Source organism: Pongo abelii, chromosome 18 (genome assembly GCF_028885655.2).
Source record: "Pongo abelii isolate AG06213 chromosome 18, NHGRI_mPonAbe1-v2.0_pri, whole genome shotgun sequence".
NCBI classification, from domain to species: Eukaryota; Metazoa; Chordata; class Mammalia; order Primates; family Hominidae; genus Pongo; species Pongo abelii.
Window position 1 is genome coordinate 69,430,747 of NC_072003.2, and position 14,945 is coordinate 69,445,691.

Sequence of the window (14,945 nt, forward strand, 5' to 3'; positions counted from 1 at the left end):
CGGACAGGATACCGGGGCACCCTCTGCGTCGAAGGACTCCTCGTCTGCCCAGCCACAAACAGCCCAGTAGCCGGGGACTGGCCCCTTTGGGACATCCCCTTGCTGGTTTAGCTCAAGCCCAAAAGGACTCTGAATTCATGCCTGAGGCTCGCACCCAGGGCACGGGTGTTGGTTCAGATGAATGCGTGGAAGTGTGGGAATGGGGATGGTGCTGGGGTCTGGGGGTGAAGGGAGGGCAAAGTGCAAGAGTGTGGCATAGCTGGTGGGCATGAGGTTTCTAATCTGAAGGCAGCGTGGATTACATTTTCATGGATCGGGGTTGGAAATGTGTTGCTGTGTATTTACGTTATGTTGCCCACCCAGGTAGAGTGGAAACAGGGTAGTTGCTATTCAAACAGAACCTTTGTAGAAAAATTATTGTAATAAACATGCATCGTGCCCTTGTGCAGTGCACAGCCTATGCAACTGAGCATGGTGACCCAGGGTACAAGGACCCCCTTTACCATTAGAAGCTCTGGATATTGTGATGTAAAGTCTTGGAACGCATCACCTGGGAGCCGACAATCACACGTTTTCCCAAATATCATCCTGAAATGCAGTTGCTGCCCTGGTTCAGTGTAGGTCTGAGCCTGCCCTGTTCACTGACCAGCTGTTCATATAGGTTAGCCCGGGTGCTTGTCACAGGGCTCGACTCCCTGGGACACGTGTCCCCATACTAACCTGAGACACGATGGTGAAGAGTCACAGCTCCTGTGCAGATGTGCACGAAGGGACCCATTATTCTTGTCTTTTCTCTCTCTTCCCTCACAGAGAGTGGTTTTTCCTCCTGTCTCACGAGGTGCTCAACCCTATGTATTGTTTATTCGAATATGCCGGAAAGAACAATTACTGCCTGCAGATCAACCCCGCCTCCTCCATCAACCCGGACCACCTCACCTACTTTCGCTTTATAGGCAGATTCATCGCCATGGTAAGGGGGCCCCAGGCGTCTGCCTAGTTCCCTCCTCCTCTCTCTCCTCTTCCCTCTCCTGGTGAAGTGTGCCAGGGGCACCAGGGGAATCTGCTTTTTCTCTGAGACCTGCAGGAAGGGGCAGCATTGGAGGAGGCCCTGGGCCTGTTCACCAGGAGGCAGCGTGGCGTGAACAGCAGCCCCTGTGGACTGGCTCACCCTCTCGGGGCTCCACCCTTTGCCCCCATAGAGCTCGTAACCTAAAAATGCAAAAAGCTAGAGAGAGTTCTGGAGAAACCAGAGCTTTCTCAGTGGCTGCCCTGTAGGTAGTGAAGAGTTTCCATGTTGCTTTGTATAGGACTTGTCAAGAGGGGACCCAGGGTCTCTGGGCCACAGACTTAACTGAACATTAAATATGTGCTCTGTTGAGGGCCTTGGGATGACAGGGCCAAGTGAAACCATAGCTGCCCACCTGCTGCCTGTCTCTGGGAGGTGACACTGTCACGGCATTTGGGAATGTCCCACTGAGACACTAAGCCTTCTGGAAGGGCATTTGGAATCAACACTAGCGTAGAACAAAACCCTAAAGTCTGTGGTCCAGAGACCCTGGGCCTCCTCTTGACAAGTCCTATACAAAGCAACATGGAAACTCTTCATTACCTACAGGGCAGCCACTGAGAAAGCTCTGGTTTCTCCAGAACTATCTCCAGCTTTTTGCATTTTTAGGTTACGAGCTCTGTGGGGCGAAGGGTAGAGCCCAGAGAGGGCGCACCAGTCCATGGGGGCTGCTGTTCACGCCACACTGCCTCCTGGTGAACAGTAGACTGGCTGGTGCAGGGCGTAGGGACATCTGTCAGAAAGTGAGCCAGTTCTGGGGAGGGGCGTCCCAGCGTCTGTATTTAACTGGAAAGAGGGACACAATGTGAATATGGAAAGGGAGGTCTTGCCACATGCCCCCTGTTGAGGGTCCTGGGAGCGTGGAGAACCCAGATTGAGAAGCGGAGCCCGTGGGAGGCACAGCGCGGGAGCCACACTCATAGCTGGAGATGTTTCAATTCTCACTTTCCTTCGCTTCTTCCCCTGCCTTCCTGAGTGTCCCACCCGGCTTCCCTCTTAGGAGGACCCAAGCGCCCCAAGAGCCTGTGACTAAATATGGCCCTTCCCATCATCGGGGAGTTCTTGGCCAAGGTGCTGGGCTCTGGAAATGGGCACATTCTTCCCAGGTCTAGAGACCCGCCTGGCCCAGCAGCCAACAGGACAGACTGGTAAAACCCTAGACTATTACTCACCATTGGCCGCCAGCTCTCGCTGTCAGCGGTGTCTGCATTATTTTTGGCTGCCTTTGCCACCCACCCTGAGTGCCAGTGAGTCAGGGCTGCCACCTGGAGCTGTTCTGAGCAAGCCTTTTCTGTGAGCGTGGGGCAGACCCTTGCTGGGCCAGGAGCCAGCCGGCCAGTGTGCGGGGCAGATGCGGGCCCGGACGTGGGTTCCCGTGCCGGCTGGCTCTGCCCAGTCCCTGCAGTCTGCAGGCAGGGTGGGAGTCCCTCGGTAGGTACAAATCAGGACAAAGGCGTTGTTTACTCCTGAGGCCCTCCCGCTGCGTCCGAGGCAGCTGCTGCTGTAGTTCTGTCAGGAAAGGAAGGCAGGTAGCGGTAGCAGAGTTTGATACCGAGCATCCGAGAGCCGGTCTTGGCAGTGCCCAGGGAAGGCCAAACCTCTGTGCTGTGCCTCTTCCTTCCCAGGCACTGTACCATGGAAAGTTCATCGACACGGGCTTCACCCTCCCTTTCTACAAGCGGATGCTCAACAAGAGACCAACCCTGAAAGACCTGGAGTCCATTGACCCCGAGTTCTACAACTCCATTGTCTGGATCAAGTGAGTTCCCTCCCCCCTCGCCCCACCGCGCTGATAGGAGGGACGTCTCTGGGCAGGGAGCAGGTATTGATGGCCTTTATTTTGTCTGCCAGTGTGGCCCCTGAGCTCTTGTCCAGCCTCTATAAGAGCTTGTGGAGAGGAATGTCCTCTGGGTCCCCTGGGGACAGTTCTAGAACCTTCTCCTTGAGTCAAGGAGCTGTCCCCTGTCACTGTTCAGGATTCTAGGCCACCTGTGGGCCCTTGGTGTCCCACGGGCAACAGAGCAGGATCCAGGAAAGACCCTGCCATGGTAGACATCTCCCCACTTGGTCTCCTGTGCCCCCAGAGAGAACAACCTGGAAGAATGTGGCCTGGAGCTGTACTTCATCCAGGACATGGAGATCCTGGGCAAGGTGACGACCCACGAGCTGAAGGAGGGCGGCGAGAGCATCCGGGTCACGGAGGAGAACAAGGAAGAGTACATCATGTGAGTCTCAGGCGCCGGGGGCTCCGCTCCAGGGGTGGTGTGGAGATCTAGTGGGTTGCAGAGAAAGATGGGCCCCCACCTGTGGCCCATCGGTCACTGTGGATGCCATTTGCATCTGCCTTGATGGTGGCTGCTGGTGGGCGGTCATGTGATGGCGCGAGCTGGGGGAACCAGAGCTGAGGTCCTTAGTTACCGACTCCCAGCTGCACTTTTTCGCCACGGGGGAGACTTCAAGCCTGCAGCGTGGAATTTCTTTGAAGTGGCATCAAGCTTAGACATCTACATCTTTCTCCAGGCCGAAAGGATCTCTGTGGCCCGTGTGCCTAGACCCACTGTCTCACGTGTGCCCATTCTCCGTGCCTGTTCCTCAGGCCTCTTGCTTTAGTCTTTTTATCTCCACGCTTCCATACGTCTGAGGTTCAGTCGGCGCTGGGGGCAGGAGCAGGAGGAGGTGGTAGTGAGGATGATTTCAAAGACTCCGGTGTCTGCAGGTCACTGTGAGGTTTTCAGGGCCACACTCTAGGTCCTCCAGCAGGCTGGGTCTGGGTGTGCGAAGTGGGTTCTGCTGATCTGGTGGTCCTGCGTGGTAATGGCCACGCGGCCTGGCCGGGAGCCGCCCCTGAGCAGTGGGTCTCAGGCTCCACCCATGGCTGGTCTTTGGTCTCAGGCTGCTGACTGACTGGCGTTTCACCCGAGGCGTGGAAGAGCAGACCAAAGCCTTCCTGGATGGCTTCAACGAGGTGGCCCCGCTGGAGTGGCTGCGCTACTTTGACGAGAAAGAGCTGGAGGTGAGTGTCTGAGGTTGCTGGGACCCTGAGCCCCTGCCTCTGGGGCGATCCTGCTCTGTGATACGCTCACTGTGTACCCACGGACACTCAGCAATAAAACTCCCACTTCGGCAAGGCAGATGGGTTTGATTTGGGATCTCAGGACCCACCCTTCCCCAGACACTTGTTTCAAGAAAACAGGGACTTATATTAACCATATTATTAACGCTGACACCAAAAATAGCTAGTTGAACATGTTTGGGGTAATGTCGAGTGCTAGCGAGTGGACGATGCGCGGGGAGGGGCCTGCCGAGGATGCTGACTGCTGCCTCTCCCCAGCTGATGCTGTGCGGCATGCAGGAGATAGACATGAGCGACTGGCAGAAGAGCACCATCTACCGGCACTACACCAAGAACAGCAAGCAGATCCAGTGGTTCTGGCAGGTGGGTCCCGGGCCCAGGCCTTGGCAGGGACATTTGGGCCATCAGCCAAAGGAAACGGGTCCTGGGGAGACCTCACGCGCAAGGACCTTCAGCTTTGACCCTGTCCTTGCCTCCCACAACTTGCAAAAGGAGACGATAGACCAGCCTTGGGATGAACGGGGACAGTTCCAGCTGAGTGGTGGCCAGTGGATGTGATGGGAGGTCATCAGTGGTCAGCCTTGGGCCAGCTGGTATGCAGGGACAGACCTGCAGGCAGACAGCAGCTGCCACTGGTTGAGAGGTCCCCTGCCAGCCAGATGGAACAGGAAGGCAGGGGCTTGGCTCCAGAAAACAGAAAGAGCTGTCATCCTATGTATAATTAATGTGTTGATTCTTTTATATGTATGGGTTTTGTTGTTGTCGTTATGAAGTATAGCATACAAAAAAAATAATGATTACAGATATTCTTAGTACATGTCTGTGTGCATATGTATGTATACAAATTTTTTGTGGAGGTGAAGTTTGTATAACATACAATTAACTATTAAATTTTTTTTTTTTTTCAATAGAGACAGGGTCTTGCTATGGTGCCCAGCCTGGTCCTGAACTCCTGGGCTCAAGCAGTCCTTCCATCTCACCCTCCCAAAGTGCTGGGATTACAGGCGTGAGCCACTGTGCCCAACCCATTTAAGTTTTCAAGATACACAATTCAGTGGCTTTCCACTTTGGGTTCCTTGGCTTCCCACCCAGGCCGAGGTGGGCGGACCACTTGAGGTCGGGAGTTCAAGACCAGCCTGGCCAAAATAGTGAAACCCTCTCTCTACCAAAAATATAAAAAATTAGCCAGGCGTGGTGGCGGACACCTGTAATCCCAGCTACTCGGGAAGCTGATGCATGAGAATCACTTGAACCTGGGAGGTGGAGACTGCAGTGAGCCAAGACCGTGCCGCTGCACTCCAGCCTGGGCGACAGAGCAGTGGCTTCCAGTACATTCACAGTGTTGTGCACCTGGCACCACTATCTAATTCTGGAACGTTTCATCTCCCCAAAAACCTTATACCCATTAAGCAGTCACTCCCATATTTAGTCATCTTTAAAAACAGAACGTGGATGGGAAGAGAATACCCAGCACGAGATGTCCTTGAGACCCAGAGATGTCCCATGGACTGGTGGGAATCTTATGCAAACACAGCCTCTTAGCGAAAGCACTTCTGGGGTTTCTCAGGTTGGAGGCTGTCATCTGGCCAACCTGGCTTTGTGTTCTCAGCCCCAAAAACGGGCCCCGCTGAGATGGAGAGCTCCACGTTCGATCAAAGTACTGGGCCCCGTGGGTTGCCTGACTGTGCCTTGACTTGCGGACTTCCAGGTAGTGAAGGAGATGGACAACGAGAAGAGGATCCGGCTGCTGCAGTTTGTCACCGGTACCTGCCGCCTGCCCGTCGGGGGATTTGCCGAACTCATCGGTACGTTTTCTCTCGCCCTCTGGCGTCCTGGCTGGCAGTGAGGACAGCTCAGAGGCAGGGGGAAACCTAGTCTCTTCCTGGAAGCACATCAGTGGGATGGAGAAGAGCTGTGGCCTCTGCGTCCTGGGGCCAAGCCCATCTGTGGGTGGAGCCGGAGGGTCCTGCTTTGGGAAGGGACGTCTCTGTTGACATCGGTGTGTTTTACCTTGGATCACAGGTAGCAACGGACCACAGAAGTTTTGCATTGACAAAGTTGGCAAGGAAACCTGGCTGCCCAGAAGCCACACCTGGTGAGCCTGCTGGTTTTAGTGGGAGGTCGGGGGGCCTCAGACCTGATGAGCTCCTGGGACAGCCCAGTGGGTGTAGCAGCTTCATAGCCTCGAGTCTGGCAGCTTTTGCGTGGCCCTGGGGTGCTGGGTTGGAGAGATTGGGCTGTGATGGGCATCTGATCTACCAGGTTTTACATATGAAGCACTTCTGTTCCAGTAGTCCAAGAGCTACTGCCCTAAGTGTCCCCCACAACCAATTTCCAGCTGTTCTGTCCCCTCCCTTAACACCCCATGGTCCAGGCACCTGCAATGTGAAGGCCTGACTGGCAACCCCTGAGCCCTAGCCAGTGTGGTGCAAGCCCTGTGGCCCTGCTGCAGGCAGGCATGGTGGGGCTCTCAGAGCCCTGGCCTCCTGTGGCTGACTGTCGTGCTTCCCCGCTCTCGATAGCTTCAACCGTCTGGATCTTCCACCCTACAAGAGCTACGAACAGCTGAGAGAGAAGCTGCTATATGCCATTGAGGAGACCGAGGGCTTTGGACAGGAGTAACCGAGGCCGCCCCTCCCACGCCCCCCAGCGCACACGTAGTCCTGAGTCCTCCCTGCCTGAGAGGCCACTGGCCCCGCAGTCCTTGGGAGGCCCCCGTGGATGTGGCCCTGTGTGGGACCACACTGTCATCTCGCTGCTGGCAGAAGAGCCTGATCCCAGGAGGCCCTGCAGTTCCCCCCACCCGCGGATGGCAGTCTGGAATAAAGCCCCCTAGTTGCCTTTGGCCCCACCTTTGCAAAGTTCCAGAGGGCTGACCCTCTCTGCAAAACTCTCCCCTGTCCCCTAGACCCCACCCTGGGTGTGTGTGAGTGTGCAAGGGAAGGTGTTGCATCCCCAGGGGCTGCCGCAGAGGCCGGAGACCTCCCGGACTAGTTTGGCGAGGAGACTGGCCACTGAGGGTGGCTGTTCTGGACTGAGAGAGCCAAGGGTCTTTGCCAGCAAAGGAGGTTCTGCCTGTAATTGAGCCTCTCTGATGATCGAGATGAAGTGAAGGTCTGAGGGAGAGGGCCCTGGGGCGAGGCCATCTCTGCCTGCCTCCCTAGCAGGCGCCAGCGGTGGAGCTGAGTCGCAGGACACATGCCGGCCAGTTAATTCATTCTCAGCAAATGAAGGTTTGTCTAAGCTGCCTGGGTATCCATGGGACAAAAACAGCAAACTCCCTCAGACTTTCTTTGTCCATTTATAAACTTGAAGCGGTTGTGTTGTAGGGTTGCAGTTTTTTTTGTTACGCTGCTGTCACTTTCTGTCCAGGAGCTGGCACCCCAGGTGTTCTGAGACCTTGAGGGACCCAGGCCTTTGGGTCCAAGAGTTTCCCAAACAGCCACGCCTCTCAGGAACCCACCTGGCAGTTCCGTGAGCTCAGGCGGGCCTGACCCGGCGGCACAGCCTGGCAGGGACCTCGTTCCCAAGCCTGGCAGAATGGGAGGGGTTGAGGTCCCGAGCGCCACTCCTAGCCTTGCTGCCTTCAATAGAGAAGAAATCCCTTTGCTAGATAGGGTCCCCCAGGCAGTCCCCAGTGGCGGGATACAGGGGTCTGGCTGTGGAGCTCCCCTGCCAGCCCCTGGAGCTCCAGGTGGGCCTGTTGGTCCCCTGTTCAGAATGGAGTGCAGCCCGGCCAGCGGAAAGTGTTCATTCTGCATAGGTGTGAGGCTTTATCTGCACACAGATAAGGCCCTGAGCTGCTGCATAGCCCAATCTGATTTCTGCAGTTCCCGTCAGCCTCCAACACGGGGACTCTGCCATAATTGGAATCTTCATAGGTGACCATGCCCCACCGGGATGCTGGGGCAGTAGTCATGGCAGACTCCCGGCCCGGGCCCCCAGGATTCTAGGACCCCAGGCAGCCCCTTGGACTGGTCCCGGGTGCCTTCCAAGCACAGTCTCCATGCTCCCAGATTCTCGACCTTCCCCCGGCCCGGGAGGTGGAGCCTGTGTCTGCCTCTGTCGTGTGTGCTGATTTGAGTGGCTTAGCTTGCCACAGCGCAACCTCTTCTATCCCTTTCAGTCATTTGCTGTACTTCCCTGCGGCACGTTACCACGGAAGCCGCTCCAGGGTGGGTCAGGGTGCAAGCTGCTGGTGAGGTTTGGAAGCATCAGGCTCACGGGTGTTCATGTGTGTTTGTGCGTGTGTGTGTGTACGTGTATATAACTGAAGTGTCTGTACGGAATGCCCTTTGCTAGCCATGGGCTGGTCACCAGATTGTTTTGTAATGCCTGCCCCTTGCCTCGATATTGCCAGTTTCTTGTGCAATAAACAATCAGCAGCTGTGGGTGGTGTTGGTGTGGATGTTTACAAACGCACAGTCCTCCAGTCAAGAGGACTCCGGGCCTCACAGACTCTCCAGGCCTGGATAGGGGTGGAAATTTCCTGACCTCACTGGTTTTGAGAAGCATGTGTGTCATGGACCGAGGCAGCCCCCCACTTCTGGGCTTGGCAGCTGAGTCCTGGCCCAGGGATCACCGGCTTCAGCCCTTGGTCGGCCGCCTCACTGTACCCTTTTGGCACCCTCTGCCTCCGCCTGCTGGACCCGGGGGTCTCCAAGCAGTTGCTGTGGGGTGCAGAACAATAACAGCTACAGATTGGGTAGGCTTCCGAAACTGGCTTGCAGGGAGAGTGTTCTAGGCAGTCATTCATTTGGGAAATACTCAGGTTTCACAAGTTCCGCGACGGTCGAGGGACTCTGTGATCTTGACCTCAGGGTCATGTAAGGGCTTGCCACCCACTTTTTTTTGTTTTTGACAGATCACCATGCTGACGGGTCTTGATGCATTTGACAAGGAAGTGACTTTGTCATGGACCAAGCAGGGCCCTGACTGTGCCTCCGACGCTCAGTGGGGCAGACGTGTTCAGAGCGAGCTCCCTCCTGGGTTCGTCAGCTGGACTCACTGCCTCCAGCTCCAAAACCTTATTTTTAGGCAACAGGCCAAGGCTGTACTTGGACAAAATTACTGGAAAAGGTCCAGATGTCTCATGATAAATTCAATAAGACATGCCCCAGTGGAAATTGTTCCCCCAACCCTTGTCCCCAGAGGGACCTACTGTTCACAATTGGCGGTGGTATTTCCAGATGCTTCTGTGTGGGTGGGCAAATTGTTTACACATACGATTTTTAAATATACCAAAAATGGAATATTGTACACACTGCGCAACTCACTTTTTTCATTAAATGAGATGTTATGGACCCCTTTCCATGTTCGTCGAAGTAGACACTGCTTAATTCTTTAGCCACTGTGTGACATTCTGTATGATTGCAGTTCTATAATATGCTCACCTCCTTCCTAAAGGGGGTGGCAGTTGTGTCCCACAATTTGCTGGTGGCTGTGGAGCTCCGGGAAACACCCTTGGGCAGGTCTGTGTGCTGCTGCTGCTGCTTCTGCTCTTCTGCTAGGGGACGGTCCTAGAAGTTTGATTGTTGATCATGCACCTTTATTTTTATTTAAAAATTTGGTGAAGGTTCAGTTGAAAGATGCAAAGGAGCTGCTGTGTAAGGCCTCCCTTACTTACTCTTCTGTCCCTCGGCCACCCTGATGCCTTCCCGGAGGCAACCATTGCTGCTGCTTCTTTTGGATCTTTCCAGATATACTTTAAAAATCCTAGTGGGGCCAAGTGTGGTGGCTCACATCTGTAATCCCAGCACTTTGGGGATTTTTAGTAGACATAGGGTTTCGCCATGTTGGCCAGGCTGATCTCAAACTACTGACCTCAGGTGATCTTCCTGCCTCGGCTTCCCAAAGTGCTGGGATTACAGGCATGAGCCACCGTGCACCTGGCTGTTTTTGTTTTGTTTTTTATTGTGGTAAAATACACATAATATACAAATTGCTATCTTAATCATTTTTAAGTGCACAATTCAGTGGCATTAAATGCATTCATAATGTTGTGTATCCATCACCACCATCCATCTCCAGAACTCTTTTCATCTTGCAAAATGGAAACTCTGACCCCGCATTCCTCTTCCCCCCATTCCTCTTCCCCACAGCCCCTGGCAGCCACCATCCTCCTTTCTGTCCCTTTGACCGTGACTCCTCTTAACTACCTTCTTATGAGTGGAATCGTATAGTACTTGTCTTTTCACGACTGGCTAATTTCACTTAACATAATGTCCTCAAGGTTCATCCATGGGTCAGAATTTCCTTTTTAAGGCTGAAGAATATTCTATTGTATCTGTTTTTTTCTTCTCCATTCATCCCTCGGTGGACACTTGTGTTACTTCCATGTTTTAGCCATTGTGGATAGTGCTGCTGTGAACACAGATGGACAAATACCCCCGAGACCTTGCTTTCAGTTCTTTTGGGGATATACTCAGAAGTGAAATTTCTAGGCTGGGCGCATTGGCTCATGCCTCTAATCCCACCACTTTAGGAGGCCGAAGGGGGTGGATACCTGAGGCCAGGAGTTCGAGAGCAGCCTGGCCAACATGGCGAAACCCCGTCTCTACTAAACATACAAAAATTAGCCGGGTGTGATGGCAGGTGCTTGTAATCCCAGCTATTCAGGAGGCTGAGGCAGGAGAATCGCTTTGAACCCGGAAGGCAGAGGAGCTAAGATCGTGCCACTACACTCCAGCCTGAGCAACAAGAGTGAAACTGTGTCTCAAAAAAACAAAAAAAAAAAAAAAAAAGAAATTTCTGGATCATATGGTAATTCTATTTTTTTTCTCTTTTTTTAAGACGGAGTCTCACTCTGTCACCAGGCTGGAGTGTGGTGGCGCAATATTGGCTCACTGCAACCTCTGCCTCCTGGGTTCAAGCAATTCTCCTGCCTCAGCCTCCTGAGTAGCTGGGACTACAGGTGCGCACCACCACACCCAGCTAATTTTTGTATTTTTAGTACAGATGGGATTTCACCATGTTGGCCCAGATGGTCCTGATCTCTTGACCTTGTGATCTGCCCACCTCAGCCTCCCAAAGTGCTGGGATTACAGGCATGAGCCACCAGGCCCGGCCAATAATTCTATTTTTTATGTTTATTTTTTAGAAACAGAGTTTCATGCTGTCACTCAGGCTGCAGTGGTATGATCATAACTCACTGCAGCCTTGAACTCCTGGGATCAAGTGATCCTCCTGCCTCAGCCTCCTGAGTAGCTGGGACTACAGATGTGATGCTACCATGCCTGACTTTTTATTTTTTGTAGAGATGGGTTCTTGCTATGTTGCCTAGACTGGTCTCGAACTCCTGGCTTCAAGCGATCCTCCTGTCTCAGCCTCTCAAAGTGTTGGGATTACAGGTGTGAGCCACCACACCCAGCGTCATTCTAGTTGTAATTTCTTGAGGAACTTCCATAGCGTTTTCTACAGTAGCGGTACCATTTTACATTCTCACCAACAATGCACAAGGATTTCAATTTCTCCACATCCTCACCAACATTTGCTCTTTTCTTGTTTTTATTTTTAATAGGAGCTCTCCTAATGGGTGTGAGGTGATATCTCATTATAGTTTTGACTCGCATTTCTCTAGCGATGTTGGGCATCTTTTCATGTACTCACTGGTCAAATGTTTATCTTCTTTGGAGAATTGTCTATTCAATTCCTTTGCGATCATGGTTTTCTTTTTGATGCTTGCTAGAATTTTGGTCTCTTTAGTTGGACTCTGGTGCTATTTTCCTCAGTATATTTGATGGTCTACCACAGGGGTCCCCAACCCCTGAGCCACAGACCAGTGTGGGTCCGTGGCCTGTTAGGAACTGGCCTGCACAGCAGGAGGTGAGCAGCAGTTGAGTGAGCGGAACTCCATCTGTATTTACAGCTGCTCCCTGTTGCTCACATTACCACCTGAGCTCCGCCTCCTGTCAGATTAGCAGCCTCGTTAGATTCTCATATGGAAGCATGAACCCAATTGTGAATTGCGCGTGCGTGGGATCTAGGTTGCACACCCCTTATAAGAATCTAATGCCTGATGATCTGAGGTGCAACAGTTTCATCCCGAAACCATACCCCCATCCCAGTCTGCAGAAAAATTGTCTTCCATGAAACCAACCAGTCCCTGGTGCCAAAAAGGTTGGGGACCACTGGCTTATAAGATACTCTATTCCCAACTTTAGTTCTCTTGCCCAAAACATAGAATTAACTACTCTGCTAGCTGCGTTTGTTCTTTGGTGTAAAAAAATGATTTGAATTCAAAACATGGGGTTCTGTCAAAATAGCACAGTGAATTCATGAATTGATCACGTCTCTGCTCCAAATAAAGAAACTACAAGAAGAGAAAAAAACAAAAGAACTGGTTCAAAAACAAGATAAAGAATTCCACACGCCAAAAACAGAGCAAAAGCGCAAAATGTGGGACGAGAATGAAGCTGTGGGCTTGTTGCATGTGGGGCCTGGCAATGGGGCTGAGAGTTCAGCTGCTGTGGGCTGAAGGGGTCTGAATAAACTCCAGCATAGAGGGGACAGGGCCAGCTCACTGCTTCCTCCCGTTTCATGCAAACCGGCAAACAGAGACAAAGGCAAACTGCCGCTGCTGTGCACCTGGGCTGTGGCTTCGAGAACAAACGATTAAGGAGATGGAAACTCACCAAGCCAAACCCACTTCATGGGTTCTGAACAGGGTCTGTGTGATCTTCCTAGGTCACCCAGGCCAGAGTCCCAAACTGCCATTCGACGATCAAACCCTAGAAGTGTGGATGCCCAGATGGACAGGAGCGGGTAGCTGCAGAAGCATTAGACAGGAAATAGCACAGGAGCACAGGAGAGCCGGTGAAAGAGCAGCTCCTTAGGCAATGTCTTTGCCTCCCGCTATTTCCATGGAAGACACCACAGGGGTGGGTCTCTCACCTGCTGGCCTTTGCTGTAAAGGGATTGGGTGGCAAGTGAGCCTCTTCACTGAGGCCCCAGATGTTACTGTTCGGGGCTGTCTATTCCAGGGTGGCTGGTTTCTCTAGAGATGACTCCTCCGGTCTCCTACCTGGGGAGGAGGATGTACCTGAGCCAGGGTACGCCTGCATGTAGATTTCCTGGGAACAGACAGCAGGAAGGAACCGAGCTTTCAGAGCCCAGGCCCCCAGCCTTACCTTTTCTCCTGCTTTCCTGCCCTGCTTCTTCTCCCAGCCTGCAGCTTTGACTCAGGTCCTCAGTCCTGGAGCTTGACTCCATCTCTCGTCTCCTGCAGTTGGGAGCGGGCAGGTAGCCAGGCTGTGTGGGGCTTGGAGAGGACCTGGTGTCCCATCCTTTTGTAGAGAAACTTGTAGCTAACTCAGTTTTCAGCTCTCTGCCTCACTCCTGCTTCCTGCTGTCCCCAAGTACTCAGTCTCCTGCGAGCTCTGTGGGGCTCATTTCTTTCTTTCTTTCGTTTTTTTTTTTTGAGACAGGGTGTCACTGTCATCCAGGCTGGAGTGCAGTGGCACGATCATGGCTCACTGCAGCCTCAACATCCCAGGCTCAGGTGATCCTCCCATCTCAACCTACCGAGTGGCTGTGACTACCCAGTTAATATTTAAGTTTTTTGTAGAGATGGGTTTTTGCCATGTTCCCCAGGCTGGTCTCAAACTCCTGAGGTCAAGCGATGCTCCTGAGTTGGCCTCCCAAAGTTCTGGTATTACAGGTGCGAGATACCACACCCTGCCTTTGTTTGAGACAGGGTCTCCCTCATTTGCCCAGGCTGAGTGCAGTGGTGGTGCCATCACAGCTCACTGCAGCCTTGACCTCCTGGGCTCAAGTGACCTTCCTGCCTCAGCCTCCTGAGTAGCTGGGACCACAGGCACACCCCATCGTGCCTGGCTATTTTTTGTATTTTTCTGTAGAGACGCGGTCTCACTATGTTGCCCAGGCTGCTCTCAAACTCCTGGTCTCAAGTGATCTTCCTGCCTCAGCCTCCCAAAGTGCTGGGATTGCAGGCATGAGCCACCGCGCCTGGCCTGTTTGGTTGTTTTTTAAAAATAATTTTGGGCTGGGCGCAGTGCCTCATGCCTGTAATCCCAGCACTTTGGGAGGCTGAGGCAGGCCAATCACGAGGTCAGGAGTTCGAGACTAGCCTGGCCAACATGGTGAAACCGCGTCTCTACTAAAAATACAAAAAATAGCTGGGCATGGTGGCAGGCGCCTATAATCCCAGCTACTCAGGAGGCTGAGGCAGGAGAATTGCCTGAACCCAGGAGGTGGAGGTTGCAGTGAGCCAAGATTGTGCCACTGCACTCCAGCCTGGGCGACAGAGCAAGACTCTGTCTCAAAAATAAATAAATAAATAATTTTGGGGCTCTAGTAAGAAGAGATGGTAGATCTGCTCTCTGTTAACTTCCTCTCCTTTGATAGATGTGCCTGGGGGCAGAAGAGGGACAGCTTGCAGATGGCAGCCTGTGCATAGAGGCCCTGAAGGGGCTTGTCTGTTTTTATTGTACTGACTTTCAACTAACCTGACTGCTGCTGCCTCTGCCTTTCTCAGTCCTGAGCCTTTCCGGGTTCTGCAGGGCTCACCAGAGCCCTCCTTGGCTAAGCTCTTTCTGCCTGAATTCTTGGCCAGGGCTTCCTCTGCCTGGCCACTCCACCTGCCTGACACCTCCTAGAAATGTGTTGAACTCTCTGGTCCACCTCTCAGATGCTACCCTTCAGATTGGGCCCATTGGGTAGAGCAAAATGGGAAAATTTTAATATTCTTTCACTGCCATTCTGATGGGGTCTTGGGAGGAAGAAAATAGAAACACATTTCAGAATGGAGTTCTTGCTCATTAGCTAAGATGTTTTTGTTTTTGTTTT

At 52.8% G+C, this 14,945-nt stretch overlaps 1 protein-coding gene across 3 annotated transcripts in view; it reads left to right on the top strand.

Annotated features, from left to right (window-relative positions):
- Nucleotides 1-8,530, top strand: part of WWP2 (WW domain containing E3 ubiquitin protein ligase 2) — a 178,285-nt gene extending 169,755 nt beyond the window's left edge. For 2 of the 3 annotated variants that reach the window (XM_063717117.1, XM_063717118.1), the window contains 8 exons: nt 811-970; nt 2,692-2,825; nt 3,151-3,291; nt 3,959-4,079; nt 4,398-4,502; nt 5,848-5,944; nt 6,162-6,234; nt 6,662-8,528. In XM_063717117.1, the coding sequence (XP_063573187.1) occupies nt 811-970; nt 2,692-2,825; nt 3,151-3,291; nt 3,959-4,079; nt 4,398-4,502; nt 5,848-5,944; nt 6,162-6,234; nt 6,662-6,761 (931 nt within the window). In that variant the 3' untranslated portion in view covers nt 6,762-8,528. 3 annotated transcript variants of the gene reach the window in all.
- Nucleotides 8,531-14,945: the final 6,415 nt, after the last annotated feature.